Here is a 14,658-nt window from a genome sequence, read left to right as displayed (position 1 = left end):
CTTCCCTGCCATCAATTCTCCATCGCACCTTCCCTGCCATCAATTCTCCATCGCACCTTCCTTGCCATCAATTCTCCATCGCACCTTCCTCTACCATCAATTCTCCATCGCTCCTGCCCTATTATAATTGCACCTTCTCTCCTATAACCTTTCTTTGCTCTTCTATGTCCTCTATCGCAGCTTGCTTTACTATAATGTGGGAACTCGAGTTCTCTATTACTCTTTCCCTACCGCACCAGGGATGTCCTATAAGGTATATGATATGGTGTTAGTCATCCTCCCTTAGGTGCCGGATCTTGTATAGCTCCCTCCACGTCATATTCGTCCATCGCGCCTTCCTTCACCCGACAGTGTCGCACCTTCCCCTATTATTATGTATGACCGCACCTTATCAATTGCTCATTCATTGATTGCTCTTTCCCAAGTACTATGGATGGATCTTCCGTTGTAAGTACCAGGTAATTAGGTACTAGGTACTAAGTAGTAGTCGGTCCTCTCTACTACTAGGTACAGCACTACAGACTCCACGCTCCCCCTCCTTCGATTATTCAGTGATCGGTTCATTGACATCAGATTTACTGGCATACTATAGTAGCATACACTCGCTTAGGTGTGCAAGTCCCGTTGTGTGGAGTCAAAACTTATAGGACGATTCTACGAACACGCTGACAGTTCAACTCGGAGGACGAGAGTGTCCTATGTAAGCAGGTAGATCTCGGCATCGTAACCCGTGCCTACCCTAACGTCCGTCGAACGGTCGAAGAATCGAGACGGACCATCGAGATGAACCTCAATTTTGACAACATGGTGTGTGGATGCGCCGCAGATCCTCTGCTGGGCGGCCCGGCAACGAAAAAAACTCAAATCTGTGGTGCTTGGGACTCTCGAATTCGATTAGCCAGCACTGGAGATTGAGGAAATGCATGTCTCACTCTTCCTTTGATGACGACAAAACACTGCAACTGGACCCAACAGCGCCATTGTAGTGTGGGTACGCACTATGGAGAGAACAGTGTGGAAAAGAACTTGCCGTACATACTTAGTACCTACCCACCGAGCCCCTCCAACGCCTCTTGACCCGCACTGTGGTCAGCGAAGCAAGAAATCTGACTATGAAATTTGATCGAGGATGATATGTACGCATTGATTGCACTGGTTTGGTAGAATTCTTCATTACCCGCTAGAGTGAATCTCTGGATGTGTTTGCCGACTGGAGAGAGTCTTGGGAGGAAACAGAGATTGGAACTATCGAAGATTGAATTTCTAGATATTTGGGTTTCAACGCCATGAACGATAGCCGTGATAGGATTTACATTGACCCATACTCGCTCGACGGCAGAGTCTGACAATAGCTTCGGATATCGCATCAGGTCGGCGAAGATGTGTTCATTGTGGGCAGAAGGATTTTCTGATCATGATAGTAAGGTTTCGGGACGTCGCGACACGGCCACATGACCACGAGCAAGACACTCCGAATAGGATGTCTTTTATCCCAGCCTCTCGATTTATAGAGGATTAGATTGACACCCCTCGACTTGTCAGGTGTGATGTGAATTGCGAATGTACTAGGTGAGTCAATTTTGATCACAGTGTGTCTTGGGATTTCCGTGCCTGGATTTTGACAAGTCTACGGATAGAGGAAAGAGGGAAAAGGGCAGAACTTGGAAGCCCATGTGTGCTGGGCATGCCGAGCTGGGTACAGAAAACTCCGGACCTGTTCTTGATGGAGAATTGATCGGCAGGCACATTGATCCTACGGAACTGACAGAACATCCGTAAAGCATTGGTGGGTTTTGTTTCCAGGTACCAGTTGCATCATCGAGATGCGACAAGCCGCCGTGCTTGAATGAGTGGCCCAGTCACCCAGTATGGGGTGGGGGCCGAAAGGTAGAGGGACATTTACCAGATCATTTGCTTGGTCTATTTGTTGTCGCCTAGCAAAAGATGATGATGAATCACCTTGAATTGATTCCAACCTCGACGTGCCTACGGACCTGAAAGCGTGCGTCGGGAGCTCTTGCCACATTCACAGAATGAGTGATAAGCGAAGAAGGCACTACAGGTAGATGGATAGGTACCTTAGGTATGTACCTGCTTCAACACTCATGCCCTATCACTCAGTGATTTGTTACTCGGTACCTAATTTTGTCTACCTACGAACGTGATCCAGGCCTGATGTATTTCACTTACTTGCCCGTAGCTACTGGTAGTACTATAAAATCGAGTACAAGGCTGACCCAAGTACCTGGATCCATGACCTAAGGAAACAGCACAGACCTCCAACTCTCAATCGACGCGCTACGCACACACCCACACACGCACGCGGGCGGAAGGGAGGGAGGCCTCGGGCCCCAGTGACCCCTGGAGGCCCGAGAGCCAGCCACCAAGCTTAAACTGCACCGGCCCGAACGGGGAGTCAACGCAGGAGTTGACAGCCCGGGGGAGGGCACACGGAGTGTGCTTGGGTACATGTTTTGAAACAGACCAGAGTCTCAGAACTTGACTTTGCCTCGAGTGAATTGACCAACCATCCAAGAGGGTCCCTTTTTCAAATCCCCCTGGCCCCCTACAGAAGGTCGAGATTGGTGGCTGTTGATGAGTGACTCACTCCTTACTTAGGATCGCACGGATGGCCTGCCATGATATGGGATGGCTGGTTAGGGGGGGGGGGTTTCACCGCTTGCTACCTATGCCTACTTAGTTGGAGATGTGTTCAGGCAAGGGAACTAGAAGTCGGTTGACACCATTGGGTAGTGCAGCGATAGATCTGATTGCCGACGTAGATACTCGAGTGCCCTTATCGTGGATACGTGATTGCTCTATCAAGTACTCATTCTCCAACATGCTACAAGAAAAATAAGGCTGTCTGCATAGCATAGTTCAACTCTGAAAGTCCTGACTTCCTAGTAGGTACCTTCATCCTCAGGGCTAAACCCCAGCCTTCTGATTATCAAAGATCACATCGTGGGACGGGCAGGCTACGAGTGCAAGTTCATACTTCTGCACTATTGAACTCAGTACCTTACCTAGAACCCAAGGCTCTATCCATCTGATTGGCAATTCAATTGCTGTCAAACAAACAACCCTCAACCGTGTGGCGCTCGCTCTTGCAGGGGTGTGTGTCGTTTGCTGTCATGTCTTCAGGTGTCCAATTACAGAACAGAACCTGCGTTCGTGGCGTATCCGCGACTCCCCTCCTCTCCTCTGCATCGGCTCATGAGTAAGGGGACATTACAGATAGATTTATTATGAGGCTGGGTGTGAGGCACGATCCATTATTGCAATGCGCAAGGGAAAAGCCTAAATTAAAGGAAACCTTAGTCACCATACGCGCAAGCACGCACAACTCTCGCCCCCATCCCCCTCCCCTTAACTTAACCTTGAATTCAATCCGTGGCAACCATAATCTTGTTGTTTGTTGTGTTATGCCTCTGGGGGTGGAGCGTCGTCACTACTAGACGAGCACTGCCATGCCGTCGACGCATACTCCGTAGGGAGGTGGCGGGTACGGATGGCCAGAGCTGAGGACACAGGACAGGACTGTACGTACAGTAGTAAACTAAGTATATGGCCCTTACTTACACAACTAGCTGGACGTCAAAACGTAAGTGGCTCGCCCGATTCCAGATTCAACTCCACGGTGTTCGATTGCCTCGGTGGAAACCAGTTACACGACACCGCGCCGTGCCAGGCGGATGACCGACGTCGACCAAAAAGGCTTGTCTTCTAATCGTCTGGTCGTCTTCCTGTCAATTGTTCAGTTGTCAGAATGGCTGGCTTGCCAACCACCCACCACTTTTTTGTCACTGTCAGCTGTCATTCAACTGTGGTTCAACTGGGGCCGACATTCGATGTTTCACAAACTGGGGCTAGGCTCTTTGACTCTTTGCCTCAGTCACCAACGACATGCACAGGGAGTTTCAAGTTTTGATAGTAAATATCATTTTCTTTTCGTTGTACCCTAGATGTGATATTCAAAGAAGTGAAGTCTATGTATAAATGAATCTCAATGATTGGTCCCATCCCAGTGAAAAGATCTGTAAAAGACTTTGTCTTTGTCCCTCCCACCATCTGCACATGGTCCACGAGTGATTGTATCACCTGCCCTCTCGGTCCACAAGGACCCAAGGGTTCGTGCGACAGTCATGTCGATCAAGTCCCTGACAACCTCTTGGTCGTCAGGCTAGGTCATCCTCATAGATGCCCATTGGGAGTTTCAAAGTCCGTTCCGGTGTCCGTGTCTATAATTGAAGGAAACATAAGAAATCGTATTGTCGTCCACCATCGCCGTTGCTTGGTATATCGATCGTCATGAGTCTCATCGGCTGTATTCCCGATGTAGGACTTGTTCATTACTACGTAGCTTTGGGCAACTCGTAGCCAAGCTGAAATGCCAGTCATTTGTTCTGCGGTGAGACCAGTCGCCGTAGAGAAAGGTGCGTGTCGTGTTGTTGTGATGTAAGTTGACGTAGAGTCTAGTTGATCGTCGAGATCGGTAACTGTCCTGCAGGGGTAATGGCATCATACAAGTGTCGACTCCTGGACAATGCGCTAAGAGAGTGTTCTTGCAGGCAGCGAAAGGGGGAGATGTCGAAGCCTCGAAGCGGCAGATCTAGCTGCGCTGACGAGGGAGAGATCGTGGCTGGTCTTTTGACTGGGTTGGCATATCGTTATTGCTAACACATGACGCGTTTACTCTGACTCCTCAGGAAGGAACTGACGCGCGTGGGCGCGGTAGAGGATGCGGGAAGTCTTGGGCACTTCCACACTTCGCTTGGTGGGTCCACCTGGACAGAGGACATAGGTAAGGTCGACGTTCTCGTCACAGACCATGGTTCGGGTGTCGTCGGGCAAGTTGTAGGCGGCATCACAGTATGGGTTTCCGGCAGGGCAGTCAATGACGACGCAGGTTGGGTAAGCAGGATCGTTCAATCGCGAGGGAACAATCTGCATACCGCCGGCGCTGAAAGGAGCGGGATACCCATCAATGTTGGAGATGTCGTAGGCGATATTGCCGTCGTACCAGGTGAATTCGAACTGAGAGACAGGTCCGTTGGTGGTGGCATTGGGGGCAAGCTTGATGGAAATGCCGACGCCAGGCTGGCTGTATGGCTCCGAGTACGATCCTTGGAGAGGTTGCATGCTGGCATGAACGCCCTGGGCGACAGAGGCGTAGTAGACGGGGAAGCCACAGTTGTTGACGACGTGAGCAGTTCCGGCAGCGAGAACGGCTGGGGCAGAGGCAAGCAGCACTGCTGCGCCTGAGGCAATGGTCTTGAATTGCATTTTGATGTTGAGTTGGTGTCGTAAAGACGGTCTGGTCACTGGGACACTGGTAGTGTGGAAGAACAAAGGTTCAAAGTTAGTCCTGTATAGGAGTCACGTCGACAGAGGCTCGTTCAGCAAAGGAATGATGCCGTTGAGAGACCTGCTCGAGTCTTGTGGAGAGAGTGTGGTTAACAAAGATTGACAAGATGGTTGCAAAAAGAGGAAACTCGACAACAGAGACGATCATGATTTAAGTAACCTCCCACACGACACGACCAGTTTGTCCCCCCGATCACAACAAACCTCGTGGCGGAGGCGCCCAAAGACTAGATCCCACTGCCATGCAGTAAAAGATGGATACGTTGCGGACGTCGTTCAGAGATTTTCGCAGATGCATTAGCGCTGTCGACGTGGACAGGGAAGACGTGGGCCCGCATCTTTGGATTCATGAGCACTCCATTGGGATCGAGAGAGTCAGGAACCAGAGAGAGGTACGTGTCGGGGCCCTGGGCGACAAACGGTTGAAACGTTGACTTGCCTGGTGGTAGTGGGACCCCCTAGTTGACAAGGTGGATCAGGGTTGTCTCTTGTCCATGCCGGCATCGAATAAGGGCCCGAGCGCAACGCCAACAAATGGTATTTCTTGGGGCTAATGCAAGGTAGTGAAAATTCCCATAGCCCGTCCTCGCATCCGGTCGGCCCAAAAGCCATCCTGGCCGCCGCACGCCGCCGTCAACTCAAGTCCTGGGCGTGCCCAGAAAATTGGCCAGGTACCAAGGTTCACCGATTGGAGGGGCCAACGCTTGGGCAGACAAAATGCCGCAGCCAGTCCCGTCTTGCTAGACACAAGAACGGATTGGCTTCAGGTACGGTCGGGAAGAATCAGACCATCACTTTCAAGCCTTCCGCTTGCCGTAGTTCGCTTGTGCCTGGCCGCCCACGTGTCGAGTGACCCTGCAGCGCATCACTTTTTTGCCTGTCGTCTGCCGTCTTTTGCTGCCTAAAGAGATGACTTTGTGGGAGGCCAGTCGCAAGATTACTATCGCATGTGGCTTTCGCCCTCTTGTCTCATGGTGAAAATGGCCAAGCGCCACATTCCCACATGTCGCAAGGAGCAAATTTCGAACCAAGGAATCCATCGGACGCCGTGGGCGAATTGCTGAGGGCCGCTCGGTACGACACGTTCGCGTACAGTAGGATTTTGTGTACTTGTCAGACTAGAAGCCCTATTCAGGATTTTTGGGCAAACGACAAGCCACGATTCGGAAGGGATCCACTGCCGCACGCTGAATTTACAATGGGGCCTTTTTGGCCTGTTGGCCTGTTGCCGCCCAGTCGGTGCAACTCAAGGTTATGGAAAGTCTGGGTCGTTGCGCTTCTCCCGAACCTCAACCTGGTACTGGCTAAATGGCTGCAAGGGTCCATATCCAGAGTTCACCAAGATACCCCGCGTAAGATACATCATGATTGCGACTAGTTCTGATGTTGGATGATTTTGCCGCTACCGAAAAAGCAACGTACTGGCGCCCGGAATGCGACTTCGGATGATTTGACAGCTTGTCAACTCGATCTTATCGATTACCTCGTGGCGTGTATAGTGCTTGCATCAAGAATCTTGGAACACTTGCTGCAGAACCCCGGTCAAATCCATCCCGACTTTGCCTGATGAAAAAATGCAACCATCACGTCAGCGGTCTTCTGACATCAAAGAGATTGAAGACCAACAATCCGATCGCAGACAATGGCGATGAATGCCGAGCGGTGTCGCACGCGCGGCACACATCAATATACCGTTGGACGTGTGATTCGCCTTCACAAAGTCATGACTGTATCATCTTGGCCGTCGTTATGATATTGAGACTCCACCAGGGCAAGTAGATTCTAGCCTCCAATCCAAGAGCCACAGTCGGTTAGGTTATCGAAGTGCCCCAGCTTCCGACCATTAGCAAGTTGTCTTGATCTTGAGTGCCGTGATTCGGAGCTTGCGTGGCCACAAGTGCCAATAAGACAGTCAACTGATTAGTCGGGAGTTACGAGGTTGTGCAGTTGGCGGATTTCGGGGTCGATAGTGGGAGTGCTATCGAAACTCACGTATAGATGGTTTGAGTCTGCTAGCACCGAGAACAAGACTACTAGATATGGCCAGATGAAGTTAGCTTGACGTTAGTGTTCTTCCGAGACGATTTGGTTCGGAGAGTTCTGGCATGGGATTGTACAGTAGTAGCATGCCGTGAGCAAGGACTTGACAAGTCTCTAGGACAGACCTTCGAACAAGACAAGATTACCAGCGTCGATCCACGCAGCACCAAGAGCAACATGCGACCGGAGTTCGCCAGGCATGAAGAGAGTCAAAAGTGGACACAATGTGTACTCGTACTGCTTCCTGTCCAGAAGAGAATTCTAGATCTTGAGTACTGGTTGCACTATCGGCGTATCATGCGGGAAGACGGGGTCCTCGACAGAAGCATCCACACAATTAGCAGTAACTACCCACAGGATTATTGCATGGACGGAGTAGATACCTCGGCGCAATAGGCTCAGGATTGACGAGAAGCATAATGGCTTTCAGTAGTACACATATCCGTATACCGGAGTACTACTTAGGACAAGGCCGGTTTATCGTAGGTTGGTAGATGTACCCGAGCTTGGCGAACGGTCGAGCGCATTGTACGGGTATCTTGCATCATGGCAGCCGGAGACGGAACATCAAGGCGAGGTCCGGAGATACAGACAGAGCGAGTCTGCTCCCATGCCTCTAGAGTTTGTACGAGTACTGTAGACAATGTTGAAAGGATGACGATGCAAGGAAGCCTGGCTGGACAGGTGCCAGAGAGAATGGACACGGTAATACTGTGTTTGTGGGAGCGCATAGACTATTCGACTTTGGTAGGGATGGGTTCTTCGAACCAGTACTCTACGTAGAGTGTGAGTGATGCGGTCGCCAGAACCATGAAAGGGTGACCCGATGGGGCCTCGCAACGTGGCATGCTTGAGCCAAAGGTTCGGCCGACAGTGACAGATAGTTAGTGACGAGAATGATGAGTTGAATGAATCAGAGAGTGAGGTGTGAGGTTGAGTAGTGTACGAAGCAAAGTGGTGAGTGGTGAGTGGTGAGTGGTGAGTGGTGAGTGGTGAGGTGAGAAGTGCAGGGGAGGAGAATGGAGCACGCTAAGTTCACTCCTTCCGCAAGAAGTCAGTTCTGGCTAGGCACTCACGCACTTCGGCGGCATTCTAGGCAAGCACGATGCTGGGAGTGCAGGTGCTAGCGAGGCACTTGCGACGCACTTGCGAGGCAGGAACAAACGAACACCCAAGCATTCCAAGACAGGAAGGAAATAACGTCTGGAACAAGAAGGAAGGAGCTACTGTTCATTCAAGAAAGTCCCCGAGTCTCATCCGTGTCAAAAACACTGTGCCCCGTGACTGTGACTGCGACTGCGACTGCGACTTGACTTCAACCACTCACCAACCCTAAAAGTTACGCACAATTGCAACTGTCCCGCCACTGGAACCACCTCTCAAGAGTCACTACCCTGTCACCTTCGGGGCCTCCCACACACCCTTCGGCTGTCAAGTCAGATTTCCAGAACCCAGGAACCTTCCCCTCGGTGCCTGAACCAGAGCACTATGAGCACCGTGAACACCTGGTTTCCCCGGTTCACCTGGCACCCTGGTTCTTGGGTATTTTCCGCCAGCCCTGGTCAACTGGTCAGTGTAATCCTCTCTCTACGGGCGGCATTTCCCTTCACGGGTATCCTCCGCCCGCAAAGTTTTCTTACTGTTCTTGCAGTGTGAAAAAACCCTGTCCACTGCAGTCGATTCGACACTAATGCTCAAGAGGGAGGAAAAAGCTAGTAAGCACAAGCACAAGCACAAGCACCAGCACCAGCACCAGCACAGCAGAATGAATCCCAGTTCCCATCGTCCCAACCTATTAGCCGAGCCGACCTAGAGGAAGCTATCGGGGTTGGTTGTGTGCACGTCCCAGACTACCTCTTTGCTCCATCACTTAAAATTTCCCTCCAGAACCATCGGGCGGCAAAGTTTCACACTTGTCGTCTGTCGGTTCTCAAGTCTACGCTTTTGAATCACATGCAGAGATATCATGCAGAAATCTTCGAGAGGTGTTTTGTTGGCTCGGCTGTGTTCCCTTGAACCCCTGCAAAAATTTCACACGCTTGCTGACTCGCTCAGAACTCTGACTATGTAGCCTCGACAGTAGTAGACCATCGCTCAACCTTGGTTGATGAGCCGAACCAGCAAAACCGCCGCTCCAGCTGCAAATACCCCAACCACCAACATCTGGAATGCTCCTCCTGTGCAAGCTTGAAGGTTTTCCCTTCCTGTCCAACCCCGAACCACGCCGGTCTTGACATAGCCGAAAAACAACAAAATGACCCCCATCAATCCAATGCTCCACCACAGACCGGCCAGAACCTGGTCTCTGGGTACCAAGAAATAAGGGATCAGAGGGATGAATCCTCCGATGAAATATGCAAGTCCCAATGTGATCGCCGACAGGTAGGGCCGACTGGTGTCGGGCTTTGTGGTCTGGAAGTGATTCTGTAACAAAAATTCCTTGAACATGGGCGTTGACTCTTTGATGTGGTCTGCCACCCTCTTCGTTTCCTCTGGGGAAAGCCCAAACTGGCCAAAGTATTCCTGGACCACGTCTCGAGCTTGTTCAGCCTCATTCAGAATCATTTTGCTGCATTTACGGTCTGTTGCTTCATACGAATCACTGCTCACAGTTAGTCGAGAGTCTCTTGTCGGTCAATGAGACGAGAGGTCAAACTTACACTTCGCTCTTGGCACCAACATATCCTCCCAAGCCCATGGAGATGGCACCAGCAATCAGTTCTGCCAGTCCTCCCAGGATCACAACTCTGGTGTCGCCCAATGCTGTCAGGCCAGCTGTAAGTGCAAAGGGTACTGTGAGTCCATCTGATAACCCCAAGATCGCATCTGAGACGACCCTGGCGTCAACCTGGAAGGACCAACTTGACCAGAATCCCATCCGTCGTCGTGTCTTGTCTGATACAAATGCCTGTGCCTCGTCGCTTGTGGCTGATCCTTGGAGTGTCGAGGTTCGGGATAATAGCGGCCGGCAGGCCTCAATGTCAGCGGCTGTAGGGTTTGTTTCTCTCCCCAAAGTGGCACGGTCGCTGGCCATGGTGCTCTGAGATAGGGTCTTTTCGATAAATCCCATTCGTGGGGTCTACCTGCGAGTGGTGATGCAACAAGGGGTATATTGGAGAATTGGTTATTGGTGTTTGGGTGTGAACGCTGCTGATTGATGCAGTCGTCGATGCCTGTCCTTCTTGTCTTTGAAACTGTCCCAAACTTTTCCTTTCTCAACCCTTTTCAGATCCTTTGAATTACACAGAAAAGACCAACCTCCAGGGAACCAAAATCAAGGACTTTATGAGCAAGCAGTTGCAACACTGACAGGAGGACGCGTTGCCCAAGTGAATCCGTTTCTGTCAAAGCGACTATCAAATTTATGCCAGTTCTGACCAATCAGAGTGCGTTTAATGGTCAGCCCAGCGACAAATCCAGTGTGCACCGTTACTTGCACCCACTTTTCACAGTTGCAAAGTGAACTCCTGGTCGTAATCGCAAGAAATATAATTGGTCAACTGTACATTGACACATGAATATTCACTGAAGTTGAATCCAAACAAGATATTCATGGCATGAACATTGCCTCCATTCCCATTTGTATGTTCAAAAATTCGAGATTATTCTCTCATCCTTGTGCACGTGATCTCGGGGCTCGCTCTCAGATTACTTGATGCGGTTTAGTCCTCGCTGAGCAATTACTCTTCTCGGCGCTTCCGTCGCCTTTAAACCTCATCTCGGTGTGTCTCTGATGTAAAGCCGAATATATTAAAGCCGAACGAGCGAACGTTGTAGACCTTACGGAGTACTTGGTCAACTTATTACCGGGAAATCCGCCGACCGTTGAAGCGGTCCGACCGTTTTCTGGTATAGTCGCAGGCTAGGCGCGCCGCCGCTTTTACATCTACTCTGTATGTCCAAGAACCCGCGTCCCCTCCGCGATTTGGTCAAGTCACAATCACGTGCTGAGCTTCCTGCTCGATGACTCACTCGTATCACGTGAAACAAGGGGGGCCGTCTCGACGATCACGTGATATGATGCTCGTGACGCATGTTTTGGCCATCCAAGTCACGCTCCACCCTTGTTGCACCTCCGCCCACCTTCATACACACATACACACACATACACACACATACACACACATACACACACATACACACACACATCCTGTTCCCTGGCCCTCCCTGGCCCACCGCTCCTTTTAATGTCGATACCTCCTCACTGAAAATGCGCCTTGATCCTTTCTCCTCTCCACAGAGCCCATGACCGAGTGACCTCATCCTGGTGTTTTCACATATCCGATTTCAGCCTCGTGGAATTGCGCGCGTCCTGACACGTCATGCGGGGACGGGTAGTTAAAAGCGGATGGGGCGGAGGTACCGGGAAGACTACTGACATGTTTGCGACCTACCAGATCTTGCCCCTACTGTGGCGGTGGATTTGAATCAATGAACCCTCCAGTAGGGAGAGCTAGAGGGGTGAGGCAACTTCCCATCTCGACACATACAAAAGAAAAGACTGTTTCTCGACTCGAGTCAAGCTATTACCACGTCGAAGACAAACCACCCATCGAAACCAACCGCCATGTCTCTAGTTCGCACTTCGCGTCTTGCTGCGAAATACCCATCGTATCAACCTGCAGATGTGCTTGTCCTGAGTTCTCGGAAAGCCATTTCAGAACAACACAGACCCGATCCCAGTCTACGCAAGATGCTTGGACACACCCGAGTCTTCTCCGAGACCGAGAGGATGATGCACTCCAACTTTGACGATGAAACCATTTTCCCACCTTTGTCGTATCTAGCCAGACGGAGTAGGCGGAAGTCGAGGCCCTTTCTAAATTCATTCGATGACGAAGCCGACTGCCCCAACACGCACGGCGGCACAACCCATTCATGCGACTCTGACTTGGGTCAGGTGCGGTCGATATCAGCCAGTCTGTTGTACCGTGATCGACAGACAGTTGAAGAGTCCTGTCACTGCCGCGAGAGTAAGCTCCCCTACCCTCCCATCACCAGCTCCCCCGGGGGAAATCTACGCTAATCAGTCCCACTAGTCCAGGTTCGTGTAACCACCATCGCCGTCGAGGAGCTTGAGGCGGAATAGGATACGGAAAGAGCCGACAAGGCCTCGATGCAGATCGGACTATCTCATGCAAGATAATTTGGGACACTCCGTGCCTGATCTCGAGTAAACGTTGTGATGTACCGCAGTGGATCGAGAAAAGTCACAAAAACATCCACGCAGGATCGTCGTGTCCCTCCATCCGATGCACTTGGTACTGCTAGCATCTTGCCCCTTGCTACAGGATCCATGTTTTTAGAGTCCACACTGCCACGGCGTCGCACTTTGTACGCCAGTTTAGAGTTTAGAGCTCAACCTCAAGCTCAACCTCAAGCGCCGTACTGGGTGCACGATATGGGGCATAGTGCGCTAGGAAGTCTTGCAAGTCTTCCATACTCCCACACTCCGTACTCCGTAGGTGGCGGATCGGCAGATAGGCCGAATAAGCTTCAGTCCCGGCAAGGACGGATCGCCCGGAGCTTGTTCGAGACAAGGTAACATCCATCTACGAAGTTACTCTGTACGTCAGATCTCGTCATTTCCAAGATTCTCAAAAGCAGGCCAGCCTGGTGGCAAAAGGGTTCATACCTAAACACCTGAACACCTTAACACCCTCTCTCGCCTCCCGGGTTAGAAGTCTTTCTTGTTGGGATCATCTTGACCTTTGTCTTCGCTACACATGTCGTCTGCCGGAAATCTCGATTGCCCTCCACTTCGCGTTTTCCCATCATGGACCCTTCAGCGGCATATATAGGCTGTGGACGAAAAGACTGTAACCACGCCGACGGTCACCACCACGGTGCCAACGCCGTCACTCTTGACGACGTCGAAAAAACAATAGTTGAAAAAAACAATCATGGCTGGCGGCGCGTGGTGGTCAACTTCACTCCGTCCTGGTTCTCCGTCAACATGGGCACGGGCATCGCTTCGATTCTACTCCATAACCTCCCCTATAATGCTCGCTGGCTGTATTGGATCTCCGTGGCCATCTTTTGCCTCAACATCTTACTCTTTGTTGTCTTTCTGGCCATCTCCGTGGTCCGGTACACCTATTTCCGAGGGCTGTTCGTCTTTATGATTAATCACCCTGTCCAGTCGTTATTTACCGGAACTTTCCCCATGGGCCTGGCCACCATCGTCAACATGGTCGTTTTTGTCTGTGTCCCCGTCTGGGGCTCATGGGCGACGACTCTGGCCTGGACTCTCTGGTGGATTGACGCTGTTATCGCCGTCAGTACATGCTTCTATCTTCCTTTTATCATCATGAATAAGCATGAGCACGAGTTGTCCAAAATGACCGCGGCTTGGCTACTTCCCGTCGTCTCCACTATTGTCGCCGCGGCCTCGGGCGGCATCGTTGCAGAGGTCCTCCCGAATCCCGACCATCAGCTCTGGACCATCGTCATCTCCTATATTCTGTGGGGGACGGGATTTCCCTTGGCTATGGTTATCCTCGTCGTCTACTTTCATCGACTCACCATTCATAAGCTCCCGCCTCGAGAAGTCATTGTCTCGGTTTTTCTCCCTCTCGGCCCGCTCGGACAGGGTAGCTTCGCCCTTATGCAACTCGGAAAGGTCGCGAAAGAGGTTTTCCCCCGCACTCACACGCTCGACCCGGCCGCCGGCACGACCTTTAACACCCTCGGCGTCGCGCTCGCATTTATCATTTGGGGCTACGGTCTGTTCTGGTTATTCTTGGCCCTGGCGAGTATCGGTCAACACCGATTCCCGTTCAACATGGGCTGGTGGGGGTTTACTTTCCCCTTGGGAGTCTACAGCGTCTCGACGACCACATTGGCCAAGGAGCTACCCAGCGCCTTTTTTCGCGTACTAGGCACCATTTTCTCTCTCGTCGTGGTTTTCCTATGGCTCATGGTCTTCATCATTACCGTCATCAAATCCTTCCGGGGTCAAATCTTCTATGCACCTTGTGTACAGGTATACGAAAGGGAGCAAGCCGCGGTGGAATTGGAACAGTGGGAGCGCAATGCTCAGAGACAGTGAACACGTGAGCGCCCCCAGAGCGCACGGAAAGACCAGCGCAGTTGCTCGCTGTCGGGAACACGGGTCAAAGGTAGTAGAATACACTGCATGTGTCTTGCTCGATTGCGGGGGGAAATGTCCATGATATCTCCGTCGACATCACATTTTGATACATTTTGCCTTCTATCAGCCTTCTGTTCAGCTATAGCCCTTGAAGCTAT

The 14,658-nt window shown here is 51.3% G+C and overlaps 4 protein-coding genes across 4 annotated transcripts; 2 read left to right on the top strand and 2 right to left on the bottom strand.

Annotated features, from left to right (window-relative positions):
* Window positions 1-3,925: 3,925 nt before the first annotated feature.
* On the bottom strand, window positions 3,926-5,720 carry PV10_08252 (uncharacterized protein). Its single transcript, XM_016373245.1, has one exon. The coding sequence runs from the start codon at window positions 5,284-5,286 to the stop codon at window positions 4,693-4,695; it is 594 nt and encodes a 197-aa protein (XP_016220156.1). The 5' UTR covers window positions 5,287-5,720; the 3' UTR covers window positions 3,926-4,692.
* Window positions 5,721-8,642: 2,922 nt separating this feature from the next.
* On the bottom strand, window positions 8,643-10,953 carry PV10_08251 (uncharacterized protein). Its single transcript, XM_016373244.1, has 2 exons — window positions 10,068-10,953; window positions 8,643-10,009 (listed from the first exon to the last, which is right to left on the bottom strand). Exons 1-2 carry the CDS (start codon window positions 10,475-10,477, stop codon window positions 9,502-9,504), a joined length of 918 nt encoding a protein of 305 aa, XP_016220155.1. The 5' UTR covers window positions 10,478-10,953; the 3' UTR covers window positions 8,643-9,501.
* A 1,021-nt stretch (window positions 10,954-11,974) lies between these two features.
* On the top strand, window positions 11,975-12,496 carry PV10_08250 (uncharacterized protein; the record flags this gene model as incomplete). Its single annotated transcript, XM_016373243.1, has 2 exons — window positions 11,975-12,380; window positions 12,447-12,496. 2 exons carry the CDS (start codon window positions 11,975-11,977, stop codon window positions 12,494-12,496), a joined length of 456 nt encoding a protein of 151 aa, XP_016220154.1.
* A 687-nt stretch (window positions 12,497-13,183) lies between these two features.
* PV10_08249 (uncharacterized protein) lies at window positions 13,184-14,458 on the top strand (the record flags this gene model as incomplete). Its single annotated transcript, XM_016373242.1, has 1 exon — window positions 13,184-14,458. One exon carries the CDS (start codon window positions 13,184-13,186, stop codon window positions 14,456-14,458), a length of 1,275 nt encoding a protein of 424 aa, XP_016220153.1.
* Window positions 14,459-14,658: the final 200 nt, after the last annotated feature.

Source organism: Exophiala mesophila (assembly GCF_000836275.1).
Source record: "Exophiala mesophila strain CBS 40295 unplaced genomic scaffold supercont1.6, whole genome shotgun sequence".
Lineage (NCBI taxonomy): Eukaryota > Fungi > Ascomycota > Eurotiomycetes > Chaetothyriales > Herpotrichiellaceae > Exophiala > Exophiala mesophila.
The sequence above is the reverse complement of the archived record's forward strand: the minus strand, read 5'-3'. Positions and strand labels throughout refer to the sequence as shown.

Bases quoted from the DNA above. Each gene is read 5' to 3' on its own strand.
- PV10_08252 (XM_016373245.1), bottom strand. From the start codon at position 5,286: ATGCAATTCAAGACCATTGCCTCAGGCGCAGCAGTGCTGCTTGCCTCT.
- PV10_08251 (XM_016373244.1), bottom strand. From the start codon at position 10,477: ATGGGATTTATCGAAAAGACCCTATCTCAGAGCACCATGGCCAGCGAC. The intron at 10,010-10,067 runs GTAAGTTTGACC...AACTGTGAGCAG, and splicing joins GTTGGTGCCAAGAGCGAAGT to TGATTCGTATGAAGCAACAG.